Consider the following 16,385-nt stretch of genomic DNA (forward strand, 5'->3'; position numbering starts at 1 on the left):
ATATTTTGTTCCGTCATCCTGTAAAATTCCAAAATACCTCACACTCTCGAAATCTGATTAGCGGGATGAGCGTAGCTCAAAGTTGGGTATACAAGGCTTATAATTTTTGTTTGGCTTTTACGGTCTTTGTCTTTTGCGGTTGCGGGATTTGTTGTCTTCGTAAAAACTGTGTATGACCTTCTACGTGTGTTGAAACTAGTTTAGCAAGTCTGCGTGTGTGAACAGAGCCTTCCAGGGAACAATTCCGTAATTCTGTGCTTCTGCACAGGAACAGTCTTTATGGGAGTAATTGAAGTTAGTCTGTAATGACTTCTGTGACTTGATTGACCTTTGTGACTTGCAGGAATTACAAGACTTGGAGGACTTAGGAGTTACTTAGTAGTTTAAGGCTTTATGAAGCCTACGTGATTTTCGAGTAATTGAATATGTTAACGATGGATTCGTCGCCATCCAAGACATGCCGCTGCTGTCGATTTTCAAATTCGATTAAGTAAGCTTTCTTAAAGCTTACTATTAAGCCTTTTAAACTTTTCAAATAAAGCTTTTAAAGCTTTTAAGCTATGGAGGTTACTGTCAGACTGGTTGAAAAAAAAACGACTTGCAGAAGGAGCTTTCCTTGTGGTCCTCCACCTCCTCAGGCTGGTCCTTCGCGATCAAAGGCTGCAGACAGAGGTTCTTGATTGTAAGGAATTCACCCGTATCGACCGTTCCTGATGAAACTGACTGTAGAGCTCGATCGTTCCAGGAGCTCCGCCTTCACGCAAGATGGATAGCGGTTGGAAGCTCTTGATCTCAGCTTCGCTCTAATACCACTGTTGCACAGATCGGATGCCGTAAGCGCACGTAGTGAGCGTTAGAAGGTCCCCAAGAACAAAAGAACTCTACTTTTTGCACACAAATTAATGTAGAAAGCATGCATGACATGAACAAGAGACCAATTGGGTGCAATTTCCCCCCATGCCTTGTGTGAGCGCTCCACAAAGCATGTATTTTATATATTAATCATCTTCAAGCTCAAATAATAGCCCAAATTATAAAATAGCACGCTTTTGGCTTTTGAGTTTGCTTTAGTGCCAAGTAGAAATAAAGCTAATGGGCGGGCGCCCAAGAAGTCAGGCATACCCAATACAATGTCCAAATACAAATATCTAAATCGTGCGCCCATGAGCATACATAAATAATAAATAAATATCAAACGCCTTGATAAATAGGCGCGACAAAATATAGGCGCCATGCCTAAGGTATGCGCCCATCAAAATATAGATGATAACTCGAATACACGCTATCCTCCAATGCTTTCCACCACCACTGCTGCTATCTCTACACATCAACTGAAGTATTCACAATTGTTAGTAAAATAATACAATTAAACCGACAAAAGTGAATACCTAGCAGTCTTCAGCTACATAAATCAATTAATTGGTTAGAAATCAATCCTAACCTTAATTTATCACGAGTGCACACTCTAAACTCATAAACGTTTATTAATTTAAATATATATTTTACGGAATCACCCACTATGGAATCACCCATATACACACTAAATTAACAAAACGCCCGAAAAGGATAGGCGTCCCCATCAACTTCTTGCACAAAGAATCCACTTTGTGTATGAGCCCCGGTAATAAAAGTTTACGGAATCCACCGTGGCATGGAATCCACCATGTAATATGCCTCCTGGCATCAAAGTTTAAGCCCTCAAGAAAGACAATGTGCTTTTGCTAGCCTTCACCCTCTAGAAGATCTTTTGGAAGCACTTGAGTGGAGATGAATGGGTATTTATTAATGGATTTTTTGATATGGTTATGCTCTCTTAATTTTTTAATTCATTGAGACTTGTGGCTTGTGCAACTAATGTAATCCATAATGTGAAACAATTGACTATGATACTAACAAGAGAGTCATAGAATAGATCTCAACATACCGTAAACCTATATTGACCATTGGGTTATAAATTGAAAAATAGTGATTGTGTTGAGCTTTTACTTAGATTACTTAGAATACATGCAAGTTTTAGAACATGAATATGCACAACTTAGCACATTAAAATTAGTACACCTATTGCATGTAGAAGCAAACAAGAGCAAATCATCACTCAACAAGAAGCTCAAGTGCAAAAAATAGCAATAAAAGTGATGCTGAGATATGAAGTCCCAAGTGAGTTAGGAAGTCTAAATTAGATCTACTACTTTACTTGAGATAAGGAACATAAGGAGATGTGAAAATAAGGAGAATGTGGTTAGAACTTGGTGCTAGTGTGAATCAAGAAAAACTCCAGAAATGTCAAAACAATTTACAAGATTTGAAGAAGGAGATTGAGTAATTGTCATGCTAGGTTTTGGGCAAAAGGCAATGAGTATCGAATCAACTTTAAGCACCCATACCAAGGTGAAAGAGATGAACTTGGCAAGAGAGGATGAACAACCCAAACTTGACAATTAAGAATCCCATTGAGAGGAAAGAGGCACAAATAGTGGCTCTTCTAGGATGTATTTCTAGATCTCAAAGGAATACTTCCTAGCATTACCACTCAATAATCCCCATGGCATCAAATGCTAGACTAGTCAAGCAAAGGCTACTATATTCCTTGAACCCAAGGACACTATGCCATGAGCTATAAGCTACATTTGAAAGAAAGGTTCATCTATGAGATTGAACACATTGATGTGGTATCATTCATAGTCATTACACTCTAAAGACTCATAAATTTCAATGTGTGCATGAACTAAAAGTAGAGTACACATTGCGACCAAAGAGGGACAATTACCTAACTCTCTATATTGAGCACATGCTATATTGAGTGAGTGGGAAAGAAGCCGCAACTACTTGGGTACCTACACAAGTCTGAGTTTGTCCAAAGAATCAACACAAAATAGTATTTTTCACTAATTGAGGAGTCTTTGCATATATGGTCATGCCCTTTGGATTGACTACTCATATGCATGATCTTTGAGAATATGTTGCAAGAGCTCTTAGAAGTCTTTGTGGATAGCTATGCCAAAACTTTAACTAAGAAGAATACTAGCACAAATATTGGATAGTTTTCCAATGATGTAGGGAGTATATGTGATCATTTTAAGACTAAAGCACCAATTTTGGATGAACTTTAGAGTTGCATAGCAACTACAATTGTGAAGTATAAGGTGGTTGTCAATCTACACTTCTTATAAATCTCTAAGGAGTTTAGTAATATTTCGGATATAATGGGTACAATAGGTGGTTTAATTTGGAGTATGAAATTATCAATAGACCCTTATACAAAGTACTCAGAGTCCATGTGGATCTAGGAATGCTAGGAAGCTTATGAGAATCTAAAGAAGGCTCTAATCATTGTGCATATTATATAAGCTCCGGATTGGAGAATTACATTCCACATGCATATAAACATATCAAAGGTTACGATATGAATGGTTTGATAACATGGACTTTCTCATGAGTTTCATTGGCCAACATCTCAATATTATGTAGAAATGAATTACTTTACCACTAAGTGGGAAAGCTCAAGAATTATATCTGGCTTTAAGAGAGACTTCACCATTAATGGTTGGTTACACTACTCTATGTTGTTGATCATCGAGCAATATTTGATCTTGTTAACAAACCTTGTGCCATACAATGATTACTTTTATTTCTTAAGTTTGATTTTTTGGTTGTTATTGGAGGAAAGAAAAGTAGCATTATTTAGCCAGCCACATATTCCAAATGACAACTAGTTGATTTTTTGGTTAATCACAAGCTCCCTAATGCACACTTATTTAGAATTGAATAAAGATACAATTGTCTAAATCCAATGTCACACCCTATTGGACTAATCATATGGTGTAGGTAGTGGAGGAAGGACTTTGAGAACATCCCATTGAAAAAGCTAGATCGAATAAATTCTCAATCAAAACAAGACCTTATTAACTAACCATAGGACAAGTTATCAAATAAGACAAGATGGTTTACTTTGAATATGTGTATGTGAGTATGAAATTGAAGGTTCCAATCATGAAGTATATGGAGGAATAGTTGGTAGCTACTTTGAGCTAAATGATAATCCAAAATGTATTACAATCACAACTATAGTGGCCCACCCTCTATAAAGCATAGTGAAGAGTGTCGAAGGCCATAGATTTTGTTTAGAAATGACATAATGGAATTGGCACCAATCATATTCTAGCAACTATTTGAGAAATGGTAGCATTGACTTCATACATACAAGATAGATATATTGTCATCAAAACAAACTGTATAACAAAGTGCGTTGAGGCTAGAGCCATACAAAAGAATAATACTACGACAAACACAAAGTTCTTATGAGAGTAGTGATGTCAACATTTCTAACCATCAATTAGGAAGTTGTCCTTGTATCATCCCTAAGTCAACAGACAAGAAAAACCTACCAAAATATCCAACATTGACCAATACACTCTACATTTAGGAGTGATTGGGATAATAAGCTTATAGTAGGATTATGGACTTATAGTATTATTTGATTTCAGTAATTGCAATACCAAGCATTCACTCCCAAGAAATGCTCCAAATGAACTTATACCAAGTAGCTTCTCCAATAATCCATATTATAGATCAGATTTAGTTGTCATTAATATGTCTACTTCCAACTTAATAACAATCAATCATGTATGAGCAATTTAAACTTAAGAACAACAAAATAAGAAAGCTAGCAAACTTAACAAACATTTGATTCTTTTAATTGACAATATCTTTCATTAAAATTTGACAAAAACAAACCAAATCAACAATAAAATAGGCAAGCAAGCAAGCTTAACAAGCATTTGATTTTTTAATGGATGATATCTTTCATTAAAATTTGAAAAAAACAAACCGAATCAAGTCCAAGCCAAGCCAGATTCTTAAAGTGATTGAAGAAATAAAAGCTTAAGCTTCAATCTTACAACTTTGTGCCATCCTTCATGTTAGATTATTCAAGTCTTCTTGCTAAAATTCAAATATTTCCCATAACCATTACAAATAGAATAGATGAGAACTTCATGGAGACCAATACAATGTGGATAGACTAAATTTTTGTGGAGGCCTATGCATAAATTCCTTGAGCTAGGCCTTTTTATCCTTGAAAACACCTTAATCTCCTTTTGAAAAAACTGTGTAAAGTCCAATATAAGGACAATGTATTAAGAATTGACAATCGATGAGTGATCACAAGTCATGGTGGACCCATACAAAGAATTGGAAGAAAGACAATACACACACCTATATGACCTAATAAGCACCTCTGAGTAGAATTCCAGCATATCAGGACCATGCTCAAACAAAGGCAACCAGTGGGGCTATGAAAATTTGGGAAATCCCACAAGATTTGGGGTAGACCTTGGTAGATTGTTTATTTTTAAAAACAGCGGAGGAGAAAGTGGATACGCTGATCAATATCATGATTTTTAAAAGCACTCTAGTATTATGCATTACCTTAACACACTTGCAAGGATTCACGCTCCAGTATTATACATTACCTTACCACACTCTAGCATTATGCATTACCACATACTTGCAACGATTTCTTTTATTACAAAAAGAGTTGTTATATTAAGTCTCAAAACAGAATTGTAAAGCAGCCATGATAGCTGAGCTCTCAAAGCCTATTTGAAAGGAGTAGATCCAAACAGCCACTAGGACCGTCACAGTCAGCCCTCTTTAAAATATGAATAATCTCTAGTGAGATACCAGCCAGAATAGAACAAAGAGAGGACTGCTCTCCTCACAGAACTTAGACACCTCATGCAACAAAAATCTTAAGTAATGACACTACTGCAAGTATCACTGCACCATGGTCTCACTCTCTGCTGCATTCATATGCTACACCATGATACTGCAACCTGAACTCCGGTTATCTAATACTGGGGTTACTGCCAAAGATTTGATACTGCCGGTGAAGATTTGGGCCAGAAAGGATCCAGCGAACCAACTCCCAATTGATGCAGGCACATGCCTATGAATAGCCTGTACAGCCACTTGCCAAATCATCAAGGCACCTTACAACTCCATAGTGAATGTTGCTACAGGTTACTACGACTGACTTGTGATAGCTGTGACAATCAATGTCATTGCCCACCTGAGCAAGCCAGCTGCCAACAGTCAGCCAGCAGGCACTCATATATTACAAGCTCAAAGAGAGAGGACATTTTGTGAATATCTACTGCTCAATCAACAATTGCTACTGTCCAAGGTCCTGCTCAACTTTTGAAATGGGTCTGCCCTGCCACAGCCCAAGGTGCTATTTTTCCATTTTTTGAGGGTTTGATAAGCCATCTTTAAATCCAGTGTCCACCACTCTAATCCATTGCCATGGAAGCTCTGAAGAACTTAGGCTCTCCTCCTTGATCTCTAATCTGACAATGTTTGTCATGCCAAAAACTTCCCATAAGCCATCCTCTCCATTATCCAAACTTAGCAGCGAAACTTTGATCCTGGTGAGCTGGGATTGTGTGTGCTGCCTGACCTCCTGGGGGGTGAGCCAAACTGTTGGGATCTCTCAATCTCCATCCTCCTAACCTTTATGACCACCCGCTAAGCGTTGTCAATTTTGAAAAGGAGAACTTGACAGTAAATAGCTCCGCTGCAAACAGCTATCTAAGCAAAAGTACCACATACCACCTCACTTCAGGGAGCAATCCCAGGCAATCCATGGAATCAAGCCTATGGCACTGCTCTGCATCTTTGGGTCACCCCAGTTTTCCAGCAGCACCAATGTCTATCACAAAACTCACTCTGGCTCTTGAGAACCATCCAGTCCCACAACTGCCTAATATCAGTTGGGGAAAGACACCTCCAAAGTGGCACCACAAACCAAGTTGTGGCCAGCAGCGCTTGGTGGACTGCCAAAGCTTTCCCTGTATGGCAGCATGTCAGAGAGTGAACTTTCGTAAGTATTAAGACAAAAAAATGAAGGAATTGTGTGCTGAGACGATCCAAAGCCAACCTTGACACTCAAATAACAGACCGACCAACCTTGGGGTGACCACATGAAGCCTAGATAGAACCATCGAGGCCCACAACTGCATAATATCACTTGGGGAAAGACAACTTCAAGCAGCACAATAAACCGAGTTGTGGTCAGTAGCAATGGTTGACCACCAAAGCTTTTCCTGTATGGCAACACTTCAATAAGTAAGCTTTCTTAAGGATAAAGACAAGAGATGAAGGTATTTGTGTGCTGTGGTAATCCATAGCCAAACTTGAAGCTCAAGAACAATCAACCTTGTGGTATCCACTTGGCATCTAGATAGATGCCCTGCTCTGTTATGCGATCTGGATCTGTAACAAACTGGCCCTCTACAGCATCACTCCAAAGAACCTGTAAACAACAATCAAGGCCCCAATGCCAGTTACTTCGTCCTTCACAAAGTTAGCTATGGCCTCTGCAAAGAAAAGGAAAAAGTAAGGTGCAAAAGGGCAAACCTGTGTACACTGTTAAGATTCCTGAAGCATTGAGTTTTGGAGCCGACCTATTCAATGGCATTTGTATAACAAGGTAGAGGCCACAAGCTTTTCCTGTATGGCAACACTTCAATAAGTAAGCTTTCTTAAGGATAAAGACAAGAGATGAAGGTATTTGTGTGCTGTGGTAATCCATAGCCAAACTTGAAGCTCAAGAACAATCAACCTTGTGGTATCCACTTGGCATCTAGATAGATGCCCTGCTCTGTTATGCGATCTGGATCTGTAACAAACTGGCCCTCTACAGCATCACTCCAAAGAACCTGTAAACAACAATCAAGGCCCCAATGCCAGTTACTTCGTCCTTCACAAAGTTAGCTATGGCCTCTGCAAAGAAAAGGAAAAAGTAAGGTGCAAAAGGGCAAACCTGTGTACACTGTTAAGATTCCTGAAGCATTGAGTTTTGGAGCCGACCTATTCAATGGCATTTGTATAACAAGGTAGAGGCCACAAGCTTTTCCTGTATGGCAACACTTCAATAAGTAAGCTTTCTTAAGGATAAAGACAAGAGATGAAGGTATTTGTGTGCTGTGGTAATCCATAGCCAACCTTGAAGCTCAAGAACAATCAACCTTGTGGTATCCACTTGGCATCTAGATAGACGCCCTGCTCTGTTATGCGATCTGGATCTGTAACAAACTGGCCCTCTACAGCATCACTCCAAAGAACCTGTAAACAACAATCAAGGCCCCAATGCCAGTTACTTCGTCCTTCACAAAGTTAGCTATGGCCTCTGCAAAGAAAAGGAAAAAGTAAGGTGCAAAAGGGCAAACCTGTGTACACTGTTAAGATTCCTGAAGCATTGAGTTTTGGAGCTGACCTATTCGATGGCATTTGTATAACAAGGTAGAGGCCACCTTGACATGTGCATCAATCCCACTTGCTACATCAAAGTGATGTTTGTCTACTTCCAACCTTTGAAAGAGTCTTGATGGAATTATGGCAATCAGAGCATAAATCAATATTCTCTCTATATGATTCTTTAGTAATACAAGTTTTGTATGAATTTCTCAATCCTAAGGCCAAAGCAAGCTTTTCACAATGATTGCAAAGGGCTTTTGACTTGTCTTTCATTGGTTTCTCAATCACAGCATTAAGCTGGACTTTCCTTTTTGATGGTTCCCACACCCAATCTAGCTTGGTACCAATTTCAACTTTTGATGCTTTATTGCAAGTTCCAATTTCAACCTTATCGCAAGTTCCAATGCTGGAGTCCTGCAATTCTTGACTGGTCTCAAACCTGGCATCATCAGGCCGTTTCTCATTATACAGACTTTGGCTTAGGTCTTCAGGAATAGAAAAGTCAACCTGTACTTGATCATTAGCACCAGTCATGAGCACTGGCACATGCTCCAAATTACTATCTGAATCAAGTTGATTCATCTCTTCCAAGCATTGCTTCCCTATCTTTGGACTACCGTAGGTCTGGCAGCCAGTCAACAAAGATGCCCATGAAATGGGATCAGGTGAGCCTGGCATGGTCTGCAGCACTGCCTTGGCATCATCTAGGTGTCCAGTGCGACCAAAAAGATCAACCATGCATCCATACTGCTCTACTGCAGGTATAATACCATGATCTTCTGTCATAGACCTGAAGAGATGTTGGCCATCCGTAAGTAGACCTGCATAACTGCAGCCTGAGATAATGCTTGTGTAGATAGCGTCTCCCGGCCTCAAGCCTTGCATTTCCATTTGTTTCAAAAGCTCATTGGCTTTCTTCACATGACCACTGCGGGCATACCCTGCAATTAATGCACCCCATGTCACTAAATCTTGATTCGATAACCCATCAAAAACCTTGTGGGCTTCCTCTAGGCATGCACATTTTGCATACATGTCAACCAAAGCACTTCCAACAATTGCATCCAACTCAAAACCGCTTCTGGTCAGCTGTGAGTGTATTGAGGCACCTACTTTTATAGCTCCTAAGATGCTACATGCTTTTAAAGTGCACAATGATGTGGCCTTGTCCAGAACAACTCTCTCATGCTGCATCTTTTCATAAAGTTGAAGAGCTGCCTGAGTATACCCACGTTGAACAAATCCTGATATCAATGAGCCCCAGGACACAATGTTTTTACATGGCAATGCATTAAACACCCCATATGCCTCAGCTAGACACCCAGTTTTTGCATACATGTCAATGACAGCACTTCCAACAATTACATCCAATTCAAATTCCCTACTGATAACTCCATGATGCAGCAACTCCCCTAGTTTTGTGTCTCCTATGGTTCCACAGGCTTTTAAGATTGATGTGAAAGTGGCTTTGTCTGGAATGATGCCTTCCTGCTGCATTTCTTCAAAGAATTTAAGGGCAGACATCTCATGCCCGCATTCAATACATCCAGCAATCAATGCACTCCATGATACCACGTTTCGATTTGTGAATTTTCTGAAGACTGTGTATGCCTCTGCCAGGCTGCCACACTTTGCATACATGTCAACTAGAGCATTGCCTAAAATCACATCTGACATAAGCTCAGATGTAATAATTCTGTCATGTATTACCCTGCCATGGATCATAGCTGTCATATCACTGCAGGCTTTTAAAATGGGTAAAAATGTTGCTTCAGTAGGCCTCACCAACCCTAGCAGCATCTCATCCAGGAGATCAATAGCAAGCAACAACTGTCCGTGTTCACTATATCCAGCAATTAACGCATCCCATGATACTACAGTTTGGTTGGGCATAATATCAAACACTTTGTGTGCTTCCTTCAGACTCCCACATTTAGCATACATGTTCACAAGAGTACTCCCAACAACAGCGTCAACTTCTACAGCACTCCTAAACATGTGGTCATGTATGAATCTGCCATGGATTAAAGCTTCAACACCACCACAAGCTTTCAGTATGCACAAATATGTAACTCTGTTTGGTCTGATGCCTTCCTTTAACATTTTTCCAAACAACTCAAAAGCTGAACTTTCATCACCATGCTGCGCATAACCTCCAATCAATGCACTCCATGATATCACATTTTGACTAGGTAATCTGTCAAACACTTTGTGAGCTTCCCTAAGGCTTCCGGACTTTCCATACACATCAACAAGAGTGTTTCCAACATTTACATTGTTTTCAAGGCCACTTCTGATAATTAGGCTGTGTATTAGCCTGCCTTGCTCCAAAGCTTCTATATTAGCACAAGCTTTAAGAATGCACAAAAAGGTGACTGAAGTTGGCTCTATTCTCTCCTGCTGCATCCTACCAAAAATGTTTAGAGCAGAAAGATGAAGTCCAGCCATACTGTATGCTGCAATTAGCGAGGTCCAGGTCACCACATTCTGATCAGACATCTCATCAAACACCTCCTGAGCTTCCTTTATGCTATTACATTTCGAATACATGTTAATAAGTGAGCTACCAACCGCCACATCTTGCTGGAGTGCACTTCTTACGACTTGGCGATGAAGCATCCTGCCCCTCTCAATGTCCCCAATGCTTCCACATGCTTTCAAGGTATTTAAAAATGTGTTTTTGTCTGGCTCAATGCCATGCTGCTGCATTGTGTTGTGCAGGTCAAGGGCCCTCTTCCCTTCACCAAGCTGAGCATGACCTGCAATAATTGCATTCCAGGGAAATATGGTCGGATTTGAGACTTCAGAGAATGCCTGGTTCACATCAGGCAAACTTCCACACGAGGCAAACAGGCGGATCAATTGATTCCCCCAATATGAACTTGCATTGAGGCCGCTTTTTCTCATCTGCATTTGTAATTTCCTGGCAGCAGCCACATCCTTCTTCTTTGTACACTGCTCCAGGAGAGAGTACAAGGTGTCGGTTGACAAACCAGCATTTTCAACATCGACAGTCCGCATAAAATCATCTAGCTCTACATTTACAAATTTGCTCAGGCATCTGCAGCTCCCGGGACGAACGAATCCGTGTGCAAAGCGAGAATCTGGTGAAAGTATCACAGACATCATTCCAAGCACGCCGTGTGAAGTTTCTCAAGGGGCGAAATCCGACAAGGATGTCATGGCCTACAGCTATGGAGCTACGGCTTCCAGTGTATGGATGCGTGGATCAAATAAGTCCATCTGTCGCAGAGAACGCGACTGTCGCAGGCGTTATACCAGAGACCTCGAGGTCCAAAATCTGACAAGGATGCCGTGGTTGGATCAAATAAGTCCGCCTGTCACAAAGAAAGTCAGAGGCCAGGTCCAAAATCTGAGCAGGGTGTCATGGTGCAGGAGCTGTGGCGCTGGACAGCGGGCCCTCTGGAGTCTGCGATCGATCAGGACCAGCATGAGCTTCCTGGTCGCACAAGGGTGGCTTTTTCTTTATCTTACTACTATATTATTTTCTCATACATCTTACTTTTTACTATTATATTATTTTCGTTATAGATTCGAAAAGCTTGGAACGTTTGGAAGGTTTCCGAACTTACCTTTTTTTCTAAGCCTCTCTTTTTCAATCAAAACCCCCTCTTTTTCACTTGTAAGCTCTCTTTTTTAACGTTACTTACACGAAAAATGTTCTCTCTTGCATGTATCTTATCTTACTACTATATAATTTTTGTTATAGGTTCGAAAAGCCTCGAACTTCCAAAGGGTTTTCCGAACCTATCCTATTTTCCAAACCTCTCTTTTTCAATCAAAACCCCCTCCTCTCCCCTCTTTTTCACTTGTTAGCTCTCTTTTTTAACGTTACTCGCACGGAAAATGTTCTCTCTTGCATGCATAATGCATTCTCCAAACCAAAAAAGTAAACGCTAATCAAAACGAGAACTCAGACACTTAAAAATTGTCGAGATGAGAAAGCAACAATCCAAAAAACTATCAAGAGTCGTCTCAACAATAAAAAGGACTATTGAGGGACAATATGAGAGATTGATGAGACAAGATGAGAGATAGTAATGACTAACAAAGAGAGAGAATGAGTGCTCAATAGTACATGGAGAGAGAACAAGTGTTCAAATAACACATGGATGGAGGAGTTCGATAATAGAGCTGCAACGATTCAATGACAAGTTCAAATCAACAATGGAGTTTTGATGAGTCAATTTCAAGAACAAACTTTGACAATAGACTTTCGATGAGGCAAGACGAGTTTATGGCCTACCTCCCCAAGGCTGATTGTTCGACGACCTGCCTCTCCTGTTACCCTAAGTCCTAGCAAGACTACTATGATCATGGCATATTTGCCCATATCCACATACTAGAGTTCGACAATGATGAGTTAACACGTGATTCAAGATTGAGATGGAGATTTGGGGAGAAGATGAAGTGATGGAGTTCAATGCAACCAAATTCGGAGATCAAGATGGACATTTAGAGATAAGACGAAGCATTCAAAGATTGAGACAAACATTTGAAGGTAAGATGGAGTATGTAATTCCATGCATGTTTGTGACAAGTTTAATTGAATGTAATGTTTGTGTGACATTAGAATGTAACACTCTTTTGTAGTAATACACAAACATATACGCATACTTCACGTGTGCATAACAAAATCAATATTATGTGTGAAATTTTGTTCTCAATCAACATAGTGTACACAATTGTAGTAATACACAAACATGTATGCATACTTCCAGTGTGAATAATGAAATCGATATTATGTGAAATTTTGTTCTCAATCAACTTAGTGTACACAAATGTGTATATATACTTAGAGACTATGTAACAAAATAGGTGCTATGTGAAATTTTGTTCTCAATCAACCCAGTGTTGGCATACACTTAAAAAATATGCTAATGAAGAAACTAACTATATACAAACTCAAAGTTTGCTTCATTATTCTTTACAAAAGTCATGATATATAGATCTTGCTTGGTTTGCAAAAACCATTATGCTTGGTCTCCAAATGGCAACTATATTTGCAAATATAATACCTTTTTAAGATTAAAAGATAGCACACATGCGCACAAACCAAACACGTGTACATAAGTTAAAAACATAGCTAATCTAATCACCTTCAACATATTGTGATTCGAAACCCTTCAACAAACCAATTATTCAATTTGCAAAAGCACGCATGCATGCCTGCTTACAAACCAAACATGTATCACACAACTTTCAAAACTTACGGTGATACTTCTACAGGCTTTGTTGACATGGTGACTAAGGTATAAGTCCTAAATTGGCTATTTGCTTGTGATACCATGGAAAAGACCTTTGTTACTTATTAATTGCCATGAATATATAGACTCAACAATTGAGAACCTCTTCATAACTTAATTAGTTAAGAACGAGAGAGAGAGAGAGAGAGAGAGAGAGAGAGAGAGAGAGAGAGAGAGAGAGAGAGAGAGAGAGAGAGAGAGAGAGAGAGGTTTGTTAGAAGTTGTTAGACTAGTTAGTACTTAACTATTTAATTAGTAGTGTGCCAAGATTGTAACTAATTTTGTATTAGTCCTCAAATAATTAGTTATTAGGCATGTTGTGGGGTTTAGTTGTGCATTGCTTTAAAAAGCAGTGGTTTTTAGTTAATTATGTATTCATTCTGCATTACTTTAGTTCTTAGTTAATTATTTATTACTTTATCAGTTGTTAATTAATTGTAGGCATTACTTTAGTTAGTAATGGTTATTTGTGATTAGTTATTACTAATTACTTTAGTAAACTAATTAGATAATTAATAAAAGTGGTTAATTAGTTTTTAGTTAATTAGGCATGCAAAGTAATTAATTAATTAGTGTTATTAAGTATCTAATATAATAGGAGCCTTAATATAGTGTACTATTAGTTTTCCACTTAGCATTAATCTACTTTTATCATGTGATTCTATCAAATCATTGTAGGATTCAGTTTAACAAAGGCAATTGCACTCTTCATATGTACAATCTGTAATCTTTCATAAGGTTAGAATTTACTGTTTTTTCATTTTTCGAATATTGAATAGTAAAGAAAGGCAAAGGAAAGTTAGAATCTTCTCAAAAGATAGGGAACATATCTTCCCCCATAATTATAAAACAATGAAAAGACTTGTGCCAACTTTTCCACATGCTATTTCTATGGCATGTGTATGTGTTTTCTTGTGTTATTGTTATGCTTTGATGAACTTATAAGTAAATTCTTAGCCAAAAAATTTAGTTAAACGTAAAAGCCACCACATGTTAGAGTTTGATCAAGAAACTTTTTTTTTAATTATATGTTTTGCAAGGTACTCTTCATCAACATAATATCTTAGGCTATGTGACAAAATTCTAATCAAATTTGATTAGCTTCAAAAACTTGTAAATAAACTCGATCAAAACATTTCTTATTTAAATTGTCTTAGACAACACTCACAACTTTCAAAAAAAGTACTTTATGTTTAATTTTGATTTTCAACCAACAAAAGGAAAAGGACACTCCTCCAAATCACCCAAAAACATGTGCACACACAAAAAAAAGACTACCTAAACCTTGATGCATGTGTCAACCTAGTTAGCTTTTTATTTTTCTTTTGATTAATGTGATTATTATCTCTAATCAAGAAGGATTGAGCGAAGGGTGGTGCATGAATATGGAGAAGACAAAAGGGATCAAGGGTAAAGGGACCACTAATATGGAAACTATATTGGTGGCTGTCAAGATTGTGGGAGAGAAGGAAGGAGTCTCACTTGTAGCTTTCTTGCTTGCACAATGGGGGAATACACACAAGGGTGGAGGCTGAAAACAATTTTCCTCTTCTTAGTTGTGGAAGCCAAAAGAACTCTCATACAAAGAAATAGAAGAACCATATATATGGGTCTCAAACCAAACTCAACTAACTAAGGTGGCATACTAACTGAGCCACGAACTAGAGTAGATAAGGATAGCTATCATGTAGCTATTATTCATGGGCGGTGTACCAACCGCGTCTGCAACTGACAAGTCGGTGACATAAATACACAACGGTCACCCTGGCGTATCACAAGTGGAGCTCGATATCTCAACACTCCCCCTCGAGCTCAATCCCAATTCCTGCACACCAAGCATGTCTCTGAACTTGCGCAGCTTCTTTGCACCCAATGCCTTCGTGAATATGTCAGCTACCTGATCCTCTGTGCTGACATAAACTAGATCAATAAGACCTAGTAAAACCCTCTCTCGCACATAGTGATAATGCACCTCAATGTGCTTTGTTCTAGCATGATAGACTGGGTTATTTGCCAAGTGTATACTACTCATGTTGTCACAATAAATGACAACTGGCCCATCTGTAGACTGATGCATATCATAAAGTAGCTTATGCAACCAAGCTACCTCACATGCAACCATTGCTGCACCCCTGTACTCGGCCTTTGTGCTCGACAAGGCAACTGTAGGCTGTTTCTTACTGCTCCAAGTGACTGCAGCACTCCCAAAAGTGAGCACATATCCACTGATAGATCGTCTATCAGAAATACTACCAGCCCAATCAGCATCAGTGTATCCATGCAGCTGTATCTGAACCCTAGTCTCATAAAATAGTCCATACTGCAATGTGGACTTCACATACCTGAGTATGCGTCTAGCCGCATCCAAATGCGATTTCCTTGGAGCCTGCATAAATTGACTTACCAATCCAACAGCATAGCTCAAATCTGGCCTGGTAATAGTCATATAAATCAAACTTCCTACTATGCGTCTTTACATAGTAGGGTCTTCCAGAAGCTCACCTGCATCTGCGCTCAGCTTCACATTTTGCTCCAAAGGAACTGAAATAGGCTTACAGCCTGTCATCCCATATTTGGACAGCATGTCCAATCCATGCTGCCTCTGCAAGAGCTGTATCCCACTTGATGATCTAATCACCTCAATGCCCAAGAAATAACGCAGCTCTCCCAAATCCTTCATCTCAAACTTCTGCTTCAATAGCATTTTCACATGAAGGATATCTTCATCACTGTCACCTGTCATAATCAAATCATCAACATAAATGACAAGTAGCATAATACCTTTCTCTGTTTTTCTCACATAAAGTGAGAAATCTGCCTTGGAAATCTGAAAGCCAATAGTGACAAGATACTGTCCTATCT

At 39.1% G+C, this 16,385-nt stretch overlaps 1 protein-coding gene across 1 annotated transcript; it reads right to left on the reverse strand.

Annotated features, from left to right (window-relative positions):
- Nucleotides 1–5,395: 5,395 nt before the first annotated feature.
- LOC148028068 (pentatricopeptide repeat-containing protein At2g33680-like) lies at nt 5,396–11,735 on the reverse strand. The gene is made up of 8 exons (XM_087689768.1): nt 8,229–11,735; nt 8,005–8,124; nt 7,823–7,915; nt 7,622–7,718; nt 7,417–7,509; nt 7,216–7,312; nt 6,967–7,103; nt 5,396–6,848 (listed from the first exon to the last, which is right to left on the reverse strand). Exon 1 carries the CDS (start codon nt 11,383–11,385, stop codon nt 8,344–8,346), a length of 3,042 nt encoding a protein of 1,013 aa, XP_087545894.1. The 5' UTR covers nt 11,386–11,735; the 3' UTR covers nt 5,396–6,848; nt 6,967–7,103; nt 7,216–7,312; nt 7,417–7,509; nt 7,622–7,718; nt 7,823–7,915; nt 8,005–8,124; nt 8,229–8,343.
- Between the last annotated feature and the right edge of the window lie 4,650 nt (nt 11,736–16,385).

Source organism: Lygodium microphyllum, chromosome 12 (assembly GCF_053477565.2).
Source record: "Lygodium microphyllum isolate KBCC chromosome 12, Lygodium_microphyllum_v1.1.10, whole genome shotgun sequence".
NCBI lineage: Eukaryota > Viridiplantae > Streptophyta > Polypodiopsida > Schizaeales > Lygodiaceae > Lygodium > Lygodium microphyllum.

Bases quoted from the DNA above. Each gene is read 5' to 3' on its own strand.
- LOC148028068 (XM_087689768.1), bottom strand. From the start codon at position 11,385: ATGATGTCTGTGATACTTTCACCAGATTCTCGCTTTGCACACGGATTC.